The 16,701-nt window shown below is 34.1% G+C and overlaps 1 protein-coding gene across 6 annotated transcripts in view; it reads left to right on the top strand.

The window, feature by feature from the left end:
* LOC106081993 (ecotropic viral integration site 5 ortholog) overlaps positions 1–14,439 on the top strand; it is a 157,698-nt gene extending 143,259 nt beyond the window's left edge. For 4 of the 6 annotated variants that reach the window (XM_059366184.1, XM_059366186.1, XM_059366183.1 and 1 more), the window contains 2 exons: positions 929–1,027; positions 10,211–14,439. In XM_059366184.1, the coding sequence (XP_059222167.1) occupies positions 929–1,027; positions 10,211–10,351 (240 nt within the window). In that variant the 3' untranslated portion in view covers positions 10,352–14,439. Of the gene's footprint in view, positions 1–928; positions 1,028–1,750; positions 1,877–10,210 lie in introns of all 6 variants that reach the window. The other 2 variants (XR_009397904.1, XR_009397903.1) reach the window with 1 other exon arrangement.
* Positions 14,440–16,701: the final 2,262 nt, after the last annotated feature.

Below are 16,701 nucleotides of genomic sequence, written 5' to 3'. Positions count from 1 at the left end.
GAAAATCGGTTCTACCGTTTTTCAGTCCCATACATCCGTAATTGGCTAATCTGCCCATTTTGGGCGTTTTTTTGGGGGTGGGGTGAACCCCTTATACTTCAACATGAATTTGTATGCCTGATTCGTAATCTACTCCCGCATACATTTCATTTGATACCCATATTGTCCTTATCGGTCCACTTTTGATTTTGGTGGTGTTTTTGGGGTAACGGTGGAGGGTCCGCCCCCTTCCGATATTAATAAATTATAAAGTCCATTCCTATTTCCTGGCTATATTCGTAATCTAATCCAGAATATCTTTCATTTGAGTCCCATATTGTTATAACCGTCAAATAAACCCCAGGTAATTGGATCCAAATTTTATTATGAAATTCGTACTCTACTCTGGAATACCTTTCATTTGAATCCCATATTGTCCCGATCGGTCCACTTTTATTTTTTGGTAGTACTTTAAAAAATATCAAAAAATTATATAGCCTATGTTTCTTTTCAGACCAACCTAAACAATCTGTGAAAATTTCAAGGTAATCGGTTCAGCCGTTTTTGAGTCTATACGAAACAAACAACACTGTTAACACTGTTTTGTTGCTTATGTGTGGAATATCACATCAAATAGAACATCTTTTTCTGATTTTAGAAAAAAATCACAGCTGTGTTATCAAGCCCTTGACATTTAGATTTACTGCAAAATCAAAACAAAAAATAAAAAAAAAATTTACTCAGCTGTTCGCATGGTCTCACCTTATAAGTGCATCCTGTTGTATTCCAATTCAGTTTTCAGTCTAAGGACACCCCTAATATTCTTGGTTATGACATTTTGACAATTTTTTGTGAATTTTTGTCCATATGATTTTAATTTTTAAAATTTTTAAGATATTTTTTTGACTTTTATAGTTTTTCAACCACTTTTTTTCTTTCCTTATTTCAGAATTCCGAAATGTTGGCTGAAGGTGAATTACGTGCCAATTTAGATGATTCCGATAAAGTACGTGATCTGCAGGACAGAATCGCTGACTTAAAGGCAGAGGTAAATTTCAAAAGTTCTAACAAATAGAGTTTGGTTTACTTTCTTTTTGGTTGGATCTATCCCCTTCACCTTCAAATATATTTTATTTTGATTTTATTGTACAACACTCACAAACAATAACCACAGCAACAGCAACAACAAAAAACACTTAAACGTAATCTTTCTGTTGTGTTCGTTCTACTGTCATGTATATAATACCATTCAAGTCGAAATTCACATTAAAACAAATTGGTTTTGGGTTTCATACTGACATCAATATATCATTGTCATTTTCACATCGCATTCACCATTACAACAACATAACACCGCATTAACTTACATTTGTATCATGTAAATCTTCACTTCTGTATAACGTTTTTGGTTTATGTCATATATCATAACATTTGTTTAGTTTTTGAGGCTTCATTGATTGTTCGTTCGCTCCACGTAAAGACATCATTTATCACCAAGTTTCCAAAAAACACAAAAAATGTTGCATACATCATACATGGCTTTGTAACAACACAAAACAATTCACAGTTGCATACTGCCTAATTGTTTGGTACACATTTAATTTTCTGTCTAATTATCAAAAAAAAATTTTTTTAATTTTTATTAATTTTTTTTTAATTTCAACACTGCCAACAATTTTTACAAATTTAAAAAAAATCTGTTTCCATGCCACTTGTTTTATTTTTTTTTTTGACAATATTATTTATCGCTATATTTTTTGTGATTTTATAGTATACTACGCCCATTACAAGTCCCGATACTGAACCTTGGAAGTGGATAAGTTAAACATGTATTCCAAGTCAAGAAAATTATCCCCCACTCAAGATATTGACAAAAGCATAAAAGACAAAAGATCAGGTCATTATACATGAAAATTGTTATAAATAAATAGCAACAATCAAACAACAACAATCCTTCATTCTTATCTATCAAAACATATTGCATAAGATAATTAATTTCGTATGTGAATGCGTAAAACTTCATGTTTAATCAAAAAACCGTTATTTTTTCCATGTATTTAAAATTTTGAGTTCTGCATGATTGTTGTTCAGTATAGACAGACGTTGTTTAAGTTGAACTTAAGTAAATTGACGTGTTTAATTACATACACATGTATTAGTGATAATATCTTTTCATATGTTAGTTTATTCCAAGATAGCTTTTTATTATTTTACTCATTGACATAGTATGTCATCAATGTATATTGGAAGACATGTTTTATTTCATGCATTACCTTTTAATCATTCATCTATTTTGTAGATTTCGGTTGTTTCTTATTATAATCGACATAATCGATTAGTTTATCGCATTATAATCGTAATATTGAGTTCAGCATTTTAGTAAAGCAAAAAAATTCGACACAGAAAGTGTTTTAGAATTAAATAAAATATGTAAAATATACCAGATAGGACCATATATAACAGTGATACATGATACTTTAGAATCCCTTGTTGCAATCCATATTATTCTCTTTTCTTTAGACTAAAATTGGAACTAAAAACCAAACCGAAGGGAGAGATAATTGATGAGTTTTATTTTAGTTCTATCTAGTGCAAGTCAGATGTTCTGGACAGACTGCATGATAATGATCCATTCAGGATCGATATCATGCTTAGTCTCTAGGCCTGTACCAAATTTGAAGACGATCAGCGAATACAGAAAAGGTGTTTCAAACTGTATATAAGAAAAAGATTAATGCCGATTAAATTCGGACATGTACATATCGATATTTTATTTTTTGGCTACATATCGATTGCTTTTTCTTCTATCGATATTATCGCTAAAGTTCCGCTATTTTAAAAATTAAAAAAAAAATAGCAATCCGATCCTGAATGCATCCTGATCATACCTTTCCCGATTTTTATAATACTAGTGATGTCTGGGCAATACAGATATACTTGTCTATTTCCTCGTGTTTTATACCCTCCATCATAGTATGTGGTTATTCTAATCTAGTCATTGCCTTTGTAAAACCACCAAATATTGGTTTGCTAACTTTAATTGGCTATGACAGAACATTTGTAGAATAGCGTTCCAAGCGCCTGGATTTTTGGTGCTTATTTTATAATCTCTGACACCAAGTTTCGAGTTGTCTCTCACCACTTGATCTTTCCATCGGGCTTTTGGTCGTCCCGGTTTGCGTGTACCACCGTGTTTGCCTTCTTTTTTGATGGAGCTTCCTCATCCATTCTGACAACATGATCTAGCCAACGCAGCCGTTGTATTTTGATACGTGTAACTATGCTATCGTCGTCATACAGCTCGTGGTTCATACGACGCCTATATTCTCCATTAACGCAAACTGGTCCATATATTTTACGATGAATCTTTCTCTCAAATACTCCAAGCAGTGACTCATCTGCTTTCACAGTATCACTATCTTGTATAGTGTAATTTTCGTCTGTCGAGAGATGACCTTGTTTCTAAACTGCTTACTTAATCACAAGTAGCATCTGTTTTCCAGTATTATTCTTCGCTTACGGTTACGGCGGTGCCAAGGTAGATAAAGTTGTTGGCTTTTCTTTATCTGCACGGTTGTACAAGGCTTTTTGGGGGTTGAAGCCATCCATTTCGTTTTATCTCCATTTACTGCCAGACCCATTTTCACTGACTCTCTTTCGATTCTTTCCAAAGCTGCAGTTACTACTTGCGGTGACCGACCTATGATGTCGATGTCGTCGGCATAGACGAGTAGCATGTGTTCTCTTATGATTAGTGTGCCATATCCTTTCACATCTGCATCTCGTATAATCTTCTCCAGCAGGATATTAAAAAGATCAAACGATAGACTGTCTCCTTGTCTGAAACCTCGTTTGGTATTAAATGATTCTGAGAGTTTCTTTCCTATTCTTGCTGAGGAACGCGTATCAGCAAGTGTCAGTGATATCAAACTTTCCCGCGGCGAAATCTATCAGCCTCAACCCATTACCGGACGTTATCTCGTGTTGGCTAAACTTTCCGACTGTTGCACCAAAGATGTCTTCCTTCCCTATCTTCGCTTTAAAATCTCCCAGAAAGATTTTAATATCATGGGTGGGGCAGAGGTCATATTCTCTATCTAGGCGCTCGTAGAAAATATCCCTGGCCTGCCTTGTACTTCTCTACTACATCCGCCAGCGCGTATACTGCACCTTCTCTATAGAGAGTGTTGACATTCCAGGTGTAGATCCGCATGGGTCGTAGATCGTTTGCGTAGGTCGTCAAAGTTAGGGGTGTCCGTTTTTGCTATTCCTTTGTTTCTCATAGTGATTCTCATAGATTTCCGGGGCGGGTTAATGGCCCAGCGGGGAAATGCACGCGCACTATTACACATAAGAGCTTTCCGCGAATCTTCCCTATGAGTTGTTAACGAGTAAGTCAGAAGAGTCTTGGAAGATATAAGAATCGCAGAAGAATCGTGTGGACGAGCATATGCGTGGAAAGGCCTCTAGAGGGTGGTTTGTTTTATTCATCGCAGGTACGAACGCTCTTCCAAAATTATGAAAAATTTTTGCATGTGCTTGAAAATATTACGCACACTATCACTTGTGCCCAATACTGATCTACGCGCATAGAAAAAACCAAACAAGTCTTTGTCAAACAAAAGTTGTAAGTCATTTGAACTTGAGGTTGGTATACATACATATTTTGTAGGGATGATGTTTAAAACGGTCGGTACATGCAACTACAATGTGCTTTCACAAAGACACAATGTGCTGTGTATGATAAAGACACAATTGGTACATGAATTTGCAACGTCTTTCTTCTATCAGTGTATGGTCTTTCAGACCGAAGTCGATGTTCTGGGAATCCATCACCCTCGAACTTTATTTCGATATAGCTGTCATATTTCCGATCTCTCAATTTAAGCAATTTCGCTGAAATTTGGCATAGTAGGTTGTGTTAGGTCCTTTGACTTCCATCCTGAGTATAATGCAGTACGCATCATATTTTGATATATCCCCCATATAGACCGATCTCTTGATTAAAGGCCTTTCATCCATATATAGCGTATTTGCCGATTTTACTGAAATTTGGTACAGTGACTTGTGTTGGACCCCTACAGATCTTTTCCGAATATATAATATTCCACATAGTCGGTTTAGACCTCTCGATGTCCGTACCGAATTGGGCTTAGATTGATATTTCGATATATTGTAGTTGCTATGGGCTTATAAATGGTACATTTTCACCAGATGTTGATGAAATGTGGTTAATATAATATAGCAAAGATGGCAGACATTCTGAGTCGATCCTGCCACGGCACGAACGTATACGTCGAACGAACGTCCGTCTGTCGAAATCACGATAGCGTTCGAACGAAAAAGATATCCGCTTGAAATTTTGCACAGATTCATAAGATAAGAATATGGGCGACCATTTTGCCCCAAAAAGTATTGGGCGTAATGACTGCATTATAGTAAAAAATCGTTGAAATTAATTAATCCTATTACTTTCTATATTAGGTTCACGGATGTTTACCTCCTGGAATATGAACTTGAGGTGCGTTGTTTGAGCAAGGTTTGAGTCCGTGGACATCCGGACCGCGGGGGTTCCCCGAATGAACTCGGATGTCGGGAATTGGCGGCAGCCCAATAAACGATCGGGTTAATCCGATACGTAGAACTGGCTTCCATGGTATTGCTATAGAGTTCTCGAAATGTGGGACGTATGGGTCTTTGAAATCTCCTTCCCTTTATATTGTAGGGCACAAAATAGCCTTAAATTGAATTACTTAAGCACCATACTTCAATTTTTTTTTAAGATTCGATTAAAAAAATTATTGGATCAATTAATTTTTTAATTAAAAATTTCATTTTCAATCACGATTGTGATTGAAAAATTTTTCGGGTTCAAATTAATTGATTTAATTCATTTTATAATTGAGAACTATTTTATTTTCAATAAAATTTTTTATTGAAAATTTGTTAGCGATTTTTTTTCTGTGTAGACATTTCTCATGTAACGCCTCGAAATATTGATCTGAGACTCGTCTGTCGAAATCACTATAGCTTTCGACCGAATATTTTGCACAGATACTTCTTATCGATGTAGGTCGTTGGTGGTGCAAATTACTCATATTGGTTCAGGCTCCCAGTTGTGATTCTTAAACCCTTAGAGACCTTAATTTTCACCCGATTTAACTGTAATTTAGCACAAGGACTTGGGTTCTGTCTTCCAATATCAATGCTGAGCACAATACGAATCGGTCTATAAACTAATACAAATCGATGCCCGGATTTGACTTTTTCAGTCCCTAGAAGCCTGGCTGAAATATGGCATAGAGACTTCCGTTCTGACTTCCAACATCAGTGCCGAGTATAATTCAAATCGGTCTATAGGCTGATATAGCCCCATACAAACCGAGCCGCGGATTTTATTTCTTGAGCCCCTGGTAACCTTAGCTTTCTTTCGATTTGGCTGAAACTTGGCTTAAGAATTACTATCCAATTCGGTCAATAAACTAGTATATCCCAATAATACGAATTGCTCTCTATACATTCGTGCTGTGATCTGAATCGCTCATAAACTCATATCGATTTCCCGATGTGACTAATTAAGACCATAGCCGAGTATGATTCGAATCGGCCAATCAACTGATATACCCCCTATATAAGCCGATTCTTGGATTTGCTGTTTGAGCCTCAATAAACCACAATTTTCACCCAGTTTGGTTGAAATATGGCACAAAGACTTTGACATGACTTCTGACATGATTTCTGACATGACTTCTGACATGACTTCTGACATGACTTCTAACATGACTTTTGACATGACTTCCAACATCCATGCCAATTACAATCCCAATCGTTCTATATACTGATATAGACCTTATGTATAACCGATCCTCGGATTTGACTACTTGAGCTCCTAGAGGCCTCAATTTTTGTAACTTAGCTGAAATTTGACACAAAGATTTCTGCTATGACTTCCAGCGTTCGTGCCCTGATACGAATTGCTCTCTATACTGGGCCTCTTAAATATCGATTCCCCGATATGACTAATTGAGACCATAGCATCCGAAACCAATTCCCCATTGGGTTGTTGTAAAATAATTCAAATACGAAGTGAGTTAATAAAGGCAATTTTTTAGCGAATTCCATGGCTATGGTTACCCAAGATTCGGCCCGGTTGAACTAAGCACGTTTTTACTTGTTACCTTATATTTAAATAAACATTTAAAATTTGAGGTTAAAGGTTGTTCATTTATTTAAGGTTACTCTTCTCTCAAGATAGTATAATTTTTTTTATGTATTTATACAATAGTTCACAGTTTAATATTTTCAACTCTTAGAAATATCCATTTTTCCAAACATCTTATATATCTTCTTTTTGGTTCTTGTCATGCCACTTAATCCATTTTTTGTTTAGCTTTTTTCCACATTTTGACATTTGTAGTTTGTGTTGTATTTTTTATACATAAATGTATTGGCCATAAGTAATGCAGTTTTATAATTAAAATAAAAAACTAACACTTATTCATAAGCACTAACCACTAACATACAAAAAAACAACAACAAAAAATTCCCCCTTATTCCGGTTGGCGATGGCATAGTCGAATGTCAAAATATTTACAAGATGGTCGAAGACGAAAATTCGTTTACATTTTTGGCATCACGTAATTCGAATTCGACTGTCAAATTTGACGGATAAGATCCATATATACATTTATTGCATTCTAAACTACATCGGGTCTGTTTATCGAAAGAGTATGGAACCTAGTTTTATATAATTTTTTTATTTTCCTCAATATTGATCTTTTATCAAACTGTCGATGGCGTATGAGTAATAGAATACGACGAAATGTGAAATGCGTCTTCGGGTACGACTACTGTCGATTTTCACCTTCGACAACGGGAATAAGGTTGATTGTGATTAACATTAAACTTTTAGCGCAAAAATGCACTTTCATTTAAACTCAACTTCAATGAAAAAAAACTAACACATATAAAGAAAATCAGCATAAATGTTTTTAAATTAAATGCTACCTAAGAGCAAGATAATTGTCCTTAGTCGCCCTTTAGTCTGTACATTGTATCCATACTAAATTATGACTGAATATGTTGCAAGGTGCTGTGCGAACATAGACAGCATTTTTGCTATTGAATAACAACGGTTTCCGTGGCAAGATGGACGAGACTGTGGATTTTATGAGTCGGAAGACCATAGTGGTTGCAGCGATCCAGCAGACAAAGCTGAGCAACACCTGCAGATTGCACGGTTGTCACGGATACAATGTGCTACGTAAGGATTGATCAAGGAATGAAGGTGAGGGATTGGCCTTCGTGATACACCATTCCGTGCAATATAGACCCATCTCGCCTGCGCCTGGCACTAGTGACCTCTACATGGAGTGCATGGGGATAGCAGTCAGGTCCGGTAATGCCGAGATAGAGCTATACAACGTGTATATACCGCCGGTTGGTAGCTTTGTCCCAATTAAAAGTCAAGCTTACAACCCCGACATAAGTGGGTTCCTATCTGGCCATAATCGTCTGGTTCTAGGGGACTTTAATGCGCATCACACTTCATGGCATTCTTCCCTAGCAGCAGATTGAAGGTTCCACGTTTTGCACGGTGAATTGATTTCTTGAGCCCCTGAAAACCTCAGCTTTCTTTCGATTTGACTGAAACTTGGCTTAAGAATTACTATCCAAATCGGTCAATAAACTATTGGGTTGCCCAAAAAGTAATTGCGGATTTTTCATATAGTTCTGTCAGTTATCAGCTGTTACTTTTAGCTTGCTTTAGAAAAAAAGTGTAAAAAAGTATATTTGATTAAAGTTCATTCTAAGTTTTATTAAAAATGCATTTACTTTCTTTTAACAAATCCGCAATTAATTTTTGGGCAACCCAATAGTATACCCGCCATATAAATCGATTCCCGGACTGCTAGAGGTTTTAATTTTCATCTAGTTTGGCTGAAATATGGCATAAAGACTTCTGATATGACATGCAACATCCATGCCAGGTATAATCCCAATCGGTCTATATACTGATATAGCCCCTATACATAACCGATCCTCGGATTTGACTACTCGAGCTCCTAGAGGCCTCAATTTTTATGTAACTTAGCTGAAATTTGACACAAAGACTTCTGCTATGACTTCCAGCGTTCGTGCTCTCTATACGTTCGTGCCGTGATCCGAATCGCTCTCTAAACTGATATAGGCCTCTTAAATATCGATTCCCCGATATGACTAATTGAGACCATAGCCAAATATGATTCGAATCGGCCAATACTGATATACCCCCTATATAAACCGATTCCCGGATTTGCTGTTTGAGCCTCAAAAAAAATCAATTTTCACCCAGTTTGGCTGAAATATGGCACAAAGACTTCTGACATGACTTCCAACATCCATGCCAAGTATAATCCCAATCGTTCTATATACCGATATAGCCCCTATGTATAACCGATTCTCGCGATTCTCGATACTTAAGCTTCTAAAGGCCTCAGAGGGGTATTTAATGCGCATCACACTTCATGGCATTCTTCCCTAGCAGCAGATTGAAGGATCCACGTTTTGCACGGTGAATGAGGATGCCCCCACTAGGATTACGAGGAGATGCAGTAGCTCGCCAGACATTTCCATTGCATCCCCTGATCTCCTGAGTGACGTATCCTGGCAAGCCGTCATATCTTTGGGATCAAGCTATACGATATATCAGAAGGCAGAACTTAAACCTAACCAGAGTAATATTTAAATGTAATACAATTTGGTATTATGAGCCTTTGCCGACATAAAACAAAAGTTTTAAAAATTGTGTTGAACCTTCGATTTGATTTTCAATTTCAAAAAATTACACAGAAAAAAAGAAATTTATCACAAAATGTCTCAGCATTAGATTTTTTAAGTCCAATTCAACGTAATCAGCACAATACAATCTTGACTCTCAGGTAGCAAAAAAAAAATAAATAAAAGCATACATTTATATATTTAACCATTGTATTATCTTAGAGTGAATAAATAAAGACCTGATTTAATTAAAAAAAAAAAAAACAATAAATAAAAAGAATTTTATTTATAATTTTTATTATTAAATCTACCTGTTACAGTTTCACTCTAAGATATAATAACTAATACCTTTCCTTGAAAAACAGCATGCATTTTCAAATTATCATTGTACCTATGGCCCTTTTAAATATTATGTTTTAAATTAAAATTTGTTGTTTTTATTAATTCCAATTTATTTTTTACAAATTTCCAGTTAACAGCATTAAAAAGTAGAGGTAAATTCATGCCTGCCTCTAAGCTGCGTAGCTCCTCAATACACTCCATCGAATCGGCCGAAAGTGATTTCAATGACATCATGAGCATGCGAAGAGAAAGCACCGAATTATCATCATAATATTTAAAGAAATTTAAATATTGGTAAAAAAATGATTTTTTAAAATAATTAAAGAACCACAGGAATTATAAAAAAATAATTGTATAATTTAGAAAAAAAAATAAGAATTTAAGAAAACCCAAAAACTAACGATTGAACCAATACATACAAAAAGGAATATGCGAATGGGGAAACCCTATTTCCCGCTGAGTAGAGAAAGTTTTACACAAAAATTAAAATAAATATGAAAGAAAAGAAGTTTATAATAAAAATAAAATTTTTATATAAATTATTAAAATACACTTATGTATTAAATGTTTATTTGTAAGTTAATTCTTAAATGTATGTTTGTTTAAAAATTAAAAACAAAAATAACTACATCAAAAATTTAAATTGAAATTAAGATGTAGAAAATAAACACAACATTCAAAAGAATTTTTATAAAAAAATTAAACCATATACATTGTATTGTATATGAAAAATGTTATATTCCTGTTTAAGGTTGAACTATCAAACTCTAAGCGCCCAACAATATTTGGAAAACCCATTCTGAAACTTGGCCCCCTAACCATGTCTTAGAGCATTTAGGGTTTGAAATGTTTTTCCAACATACTTACTATCTTAGGGTTTAACTAAACCCTAACCACGTTCTCATTGATTACAATCTTCTTTTTTTTAATCAATTTTCCTGTTATTATTTATTATTATTATTATACAATTTTTTTTCTTGTAATTTGTAATTTATTAGTCTATTTTTGTATAAATTAATGCAAGAAAAGAAAATAAAATATTATGTATTATATACTTACATTTACTTACTCGCCTCTAAGTTAGCTCTTAATTCTAAGTTTCCATGATTTAGTTGTTAGCTATATGATATTAGACTATCACTCATATATATTATAATTAGTAGAATCGCAGTTGAAAACAAAAATTCAAAGATTATGAAAACCACATTCTCTAATACAAAACGAAAATGCAAAAGAAACTATTAAGGGCATTAAAACAAAATTACAATAAAAAAAATCTAGATATTATTATCATTATCCACAATGCTGAGTAGCAAGAGCAAACAAACGATATTTTCATAACCGATATTGTTCGATAAAGATTACCATTCAAGAAAGAAAAATGGTAAAGGCTGTTAAAAAGAAGAATTTTTTCCAACACTTTAAAAAATTTTAATAAAATATTTGCACACATATATAGGACTAGCCGAACCGGGTCCGCTCCTCTGCGTCTTCTTTAACTCTTTAATATCTTTTTAGGGTGGGAACACTTCGCCCTGACTGCGGATATCGAATTCGTGCCTATGTAGCCCATGACGCTGAATGCGTTCAAATCCTGGTGAGAACATCGGACAAAGCGGTGTTTTCCCCTCTATTTGTGGTCATTTAAAGAATTTTCCCCAAAAAGGGGTCGCACTCCGAGACGCCGTTCGGACTCGGCTATAAAAAAGGTCCCTTATCATTGCGTTTAAACTTGAGTCGGAAAGCACTCATTGATGTGTGAGGATTTGCCACTTCTCGGTTCCTGGCGGTAATGTTCTTCCTTAGCATAATGTTCTCATTAGGAGAGGGATGGGACCTCAGACATTTCGACTCAAATATGTATATCAAATTCGTCTCCCTTCAATTTCAGCACCATATTGCCATGGCTGGTAAATTTGAAACGTTTGAAGGATGTTTAAGGGCTGGGGCGGTCACCGGCACTTTGCACTGAAAATAGATATCAAATTTGTTCTTTTTTCCCAACGGAAATGAAGTTCAGTTTAGGGGGTGCTTTACGGCGTACCCCTAAACACTTGGCTCCAAAATTGGATATCAAATTCGTTTTCTACTCTCAAATACCTTTCCTTTGAGTCCCATAGGACTAACTTTAGGAGAAAAAGCGCCACCTAGACTTGAACGCAAATTTTAATGTCATTTCCTTTCCTTCTTTTCATAGCCGAGTCCGAACGGCGTGCAGCAGTGCGACACCTCTTTGAAGAGAAATTGTACATGCCATAGTACCTCACAATTGTTGCGAGCATTAGGTTCTCACCGCTGAAAGTTTTTTTTTTTTTTGATAGGTGTGAGAGACTCCCATCTGCGAACATTTGTTAATAAGCCAACTAAAACGAGACCACAACTTGAAATTAGCAATTGCTGTTTTATTTTTGTGCTATGTAATGCAAATCACGATTAATCGCTTCTTATTATCTGTTATAACATGATATCGATAACTTACCAGTACAACTTTGCACTGATATTCTACCCCGAACATCTGACTTCCACTTGAAAGGACCAAAATAAAACACTGCAAATAACATCCCCACACAAATTTATGTTTAAGGCCTGTAGGCAGCTCTAACGAAATTTCCATAACCATTTGAAATACATCAGATCCTTAGGGAAATTTTCGGTTTGACTTGGAGTAATAAGCTAATGATGACATTTTTCACAATCGATAGAATTATTGATTTAATTCTGTTTTGCATCATGAAATGGATTTGTTTAAGGCGTTTGAATTTGACAAATGTCTTAATATGTCATCAAAAAAGTGTGACATTAGTTAAATGAATGTATCGCTAGATGTCGCCATACATTTTTTTATTGCAAACATTTTGCGAGAGCTGCGAACCGACTTGTTGCAGAGATGCTTTTATTGGCACCAAATTTGTAGAGAGAGCTTTTTGTCTCTCTCCCTTTAATTGTTATCGATGAGTGTGAGAGATTACCATCTCTGAACGAGTATATTCAGTCTTTGAAAGAGTAGTTGAAGAAATTAACAGTTAAAAGCCACCTTTACCAATTTGGTGAAGCAAAGTAAAGCGATTATTAAATTTTAGATTTTTCTATGATTTATACCATTTTCAGCGAGGAACATAACACTGTTCCTATTATTTAAAATGTTTCTCTTTTTATTTACCAATTTCAATGTTAAACGATACGATATTACTTAAAAAGCTAATTAAATATAAAACTTTTAGGATAACGTAGTGAAATTAAATATTTTTAGTCTCAAAGAAAAACCACACACACACACACACACACAGCCGAATTAACGAAAATAAACAACAACAATACAAACAGGAAATAACCTTAAAATATCACAAGTTATTAATAAGCATGCAATTATTATGATAAAAGATAAAAGAATTTCGAAACAGTGTTGCCAAATTATTTGCGAAATAGAAAATTGAAATAATTTATAAGAATTTTAACTTTAAACCAAATAAACAAAACGAAATAAAGGATTATTACAAAAACGATTAGAAACAGAAATTGGAGAGGTCATAAAATATAAAATTATATTTTTTTCTTTTTTAGTTTTATTAAAAAACGTGAAAGAATTTTTAAACATTTGTTAGAAATATTTCTTTAGCCGTACCATTTTTTGTTAAATTTGTTTATATTTTCAAAATTCTTATCCTTACAAAGTTTTTTCCTTAGAACCACAACAAAGTGCAATATTAATTATCTGTTTTTATTTTTTTTTCTCAATTTTTTATGTAAAACAAAAAATTTTCCATTTAGTTTTATTTAGATTTTAAGTAACGCACAACATGCCCTTTTATTTGTTTCTACTTTTTTTAAGCTTTACATTGTTAAAATAAAAAAGTGTCAGTACTTTTATTATCTATTTTTTTATATATAAAAAACAAAAACAAAATCGTCCATTGTTTGTATTTTTAGTTTAATTTTTTTTTAAATTAAAAACATTAAAAATTATAATTATGTTGTTGTATGCTTTTATGGTACTTATATTTAATTCTTTTAATTTTTATGGAATGTATTTAAAATTTTTTTTAAACATATCTCACAAATTCATACAAAATACAGTAAAATTAAAGGAAAAAAATCATACATACAACAACCTTACCACTTACATATAGAATATTGGCAAATGTGCCAATATGATAATACTGAAGAAAAACATACATTAATAAGTAAATATTATCGTAATAATAATAATTACCTACCACAAGTTTTTATTGACATATAAACAGCATACAACATAAACAAAGAGTAACCGAAAATATTCAATATTTTATAGTATTTTATCAAAACAAAAGAAAAATACAGCAACTGAGAAAAATAAAAAGAAAATAAACCACAAAAACGTATAAATTTATTCAATAAAATTTATAAATAAATAAATAATTAGTTTGTATTTACTATGAAAAGAAAGAAAATTCCATTGTAGATGATGATATGAATAAACATTCCCAAAGGACTTCAACAACATACGAACATTGATTTGGTTAGAAAAATAAATACCCACATTGTTTCTTTTGGTTTGTCTAGCAGTGTCTTTTGTGTAAACAAATTAGTTCTGATTCATAATAAGTCGAAGCCATGCGTACGTTACTCAATGCATATATGAACATTTCCGTAAGAAATTTGGCCGTTGGCAACGCAACTGAAGTTGGGTTGCCATCCATAATCGACCATAAGACCCATAGGTGGCAACCCAACTTCAGTGGCGTTGCCAACGGCCAAATTTCTTACTGTAATTTTCATATATGCATTGAGTTACGTACTTTTTTACAAATTTCTTAGTAGCGAAACTTTAAAAATACTGATATTGAATGAAATTGACAAAAATTTCCAACGTTATACTAATTTTTACTACGTAGCTTTGTCTCCTGGCAACTCAAATGTAGTCGAGTTGCAAGCCATAATCCACCCATTAGTTTTTAGGTTAATAACATGAGATGGTAAAAATGCAAATTTGACCATAAGTAGAGATGGGTATCTACCGTCTAAAAACTCAAGGCTCGGGTATTTATAAGGTAAATACCCAATATCTTGGGTATAAAAACATTTTTCAAACAATTTTTGATGATTTTGTATTCTTTGTTTATGAATGAAGTTCATCAAAAAGCTCCTTTTATGAGCTCAATACTCTAGCCATGTCCGTCAGGTCATAAACCGTCAAATCGGTTTATAACCTGATATAGCTACCATACAAACCTATCTTGTGTCTTGAGTTCTTGAGCCTCTAGAGGGCGCAATTCTTATCCTATTTGGCTTTAATTTTGCACGTGGTATTTTGGTATCACTTTCAACAACTGTGATAAGCATGGTTCAAATCGGTTCACAACCTGATATAGGTGCCATGTAAACCGATCGGGGATTTTTACAGATGGGCGATGGATAAATACCCAAAATGCATTTAGTGTGTTCTGTTAGACCCCTACCCATTTCTGTTAAATGTGGTACAGATCGGACCATATTTAGACATAGCTGCCGTATATAACGATCTCCCGATACTGTATATGAACCTATAAAAGGAGCATTTTTCATCTTATTTCAATGAAATTTGGCACAGCGAGTTCCGATGCCCTTCTAAACCTTTTTATTTTTATATATATTATATTCAACACTGTTTCAAAATTCATCAAAATCGGATGAAAAATGCTTCTTTTATAGGTTCATTACACCATATCTGGAGATACGTGCCATGTAAACCGATCGGGGATTTTTACAGATGGGCGATGGATAAATACCCAAAATGCATTTAGTGTGTTCTGTTAGACCCCTACCCATTTCTGTTAAATGTGGTACAGATCGGACCATATTTAGATATAGCTGCCGTATATAACGATCTCCCGATACTGTATATGAACCTATAAAAGGAGCATTTTTCATCTTATTTCAATGAAATTTGGCACAGCGAGTTCCGATGCCCTTCTAAACCTTTTTATTTTTATATATATTATATTCAACACTGTTTCAAATTTCATCAAAATCGGATGAAAAATGCTTCTTTTATAGGCTCATTACACCATATCTGGAGATCGATCTATACGGCAGATATATCCAAATATGGTACGATCTGAACCTCATTTGACATAGGGGTCTACCGGAACTCACTGTGCTAAATTCATCGAATTCGGGTAATTAATGGATCTTTTATGGCCTTAATGCCCTATATCGGAAGATCGGGCGGTCGGTGTATATATTCCAATCTAAACCACACTTCAATGGGTAGGGGTCTTTCAGAGCTCACTGTGCCAAATTTTATCGCAATCGGTTGAAAATGGCGGCTATATATAACTAAAATACGATTTTATGAGATCAGAAGGTCAGGTTTATATACAAAGAATACGAAATCATCAAAAATTGTTTGGGAAATGTTTTAATACCCACCACCGTAGGATAGGGAGTATATTCATTTAGTCATCCCGTTTGCAACACATGGAAATATCAATTCTGAACCTACAAAGTATATATATTCGGATCGTCGTAAAATTTTAAGACGATTTAACGATGTCCGTGTGTCTATCCGTCCATCTTTTGTAATCACTCTACAGCCTTCAAAAATTGAGATATTGAGCTGGAATTTGGCACAGATACGACTTTTTGATGAGCGCTGGTTAAGTT

Source organism: Stomoxys calcitrans, chromosome 4, assembly GCF_963082655.1.
Source record: "Stomoxys calcitrans chromosome 4, idStoCalc2.1, whole genome shotgun sequence".
Taxonomy (NCBI): domain Eukaryota; kingdom Metazoa; phylum Arthropoda; class Insecta; order Diptera; family Muscidae; genus Stomoxys; species Stomoxys calcitrans.
Note: the sequence above shows the minus strand (reverse complement) of the source record. Positions and strands in the feature narration are given on the sequence as shown.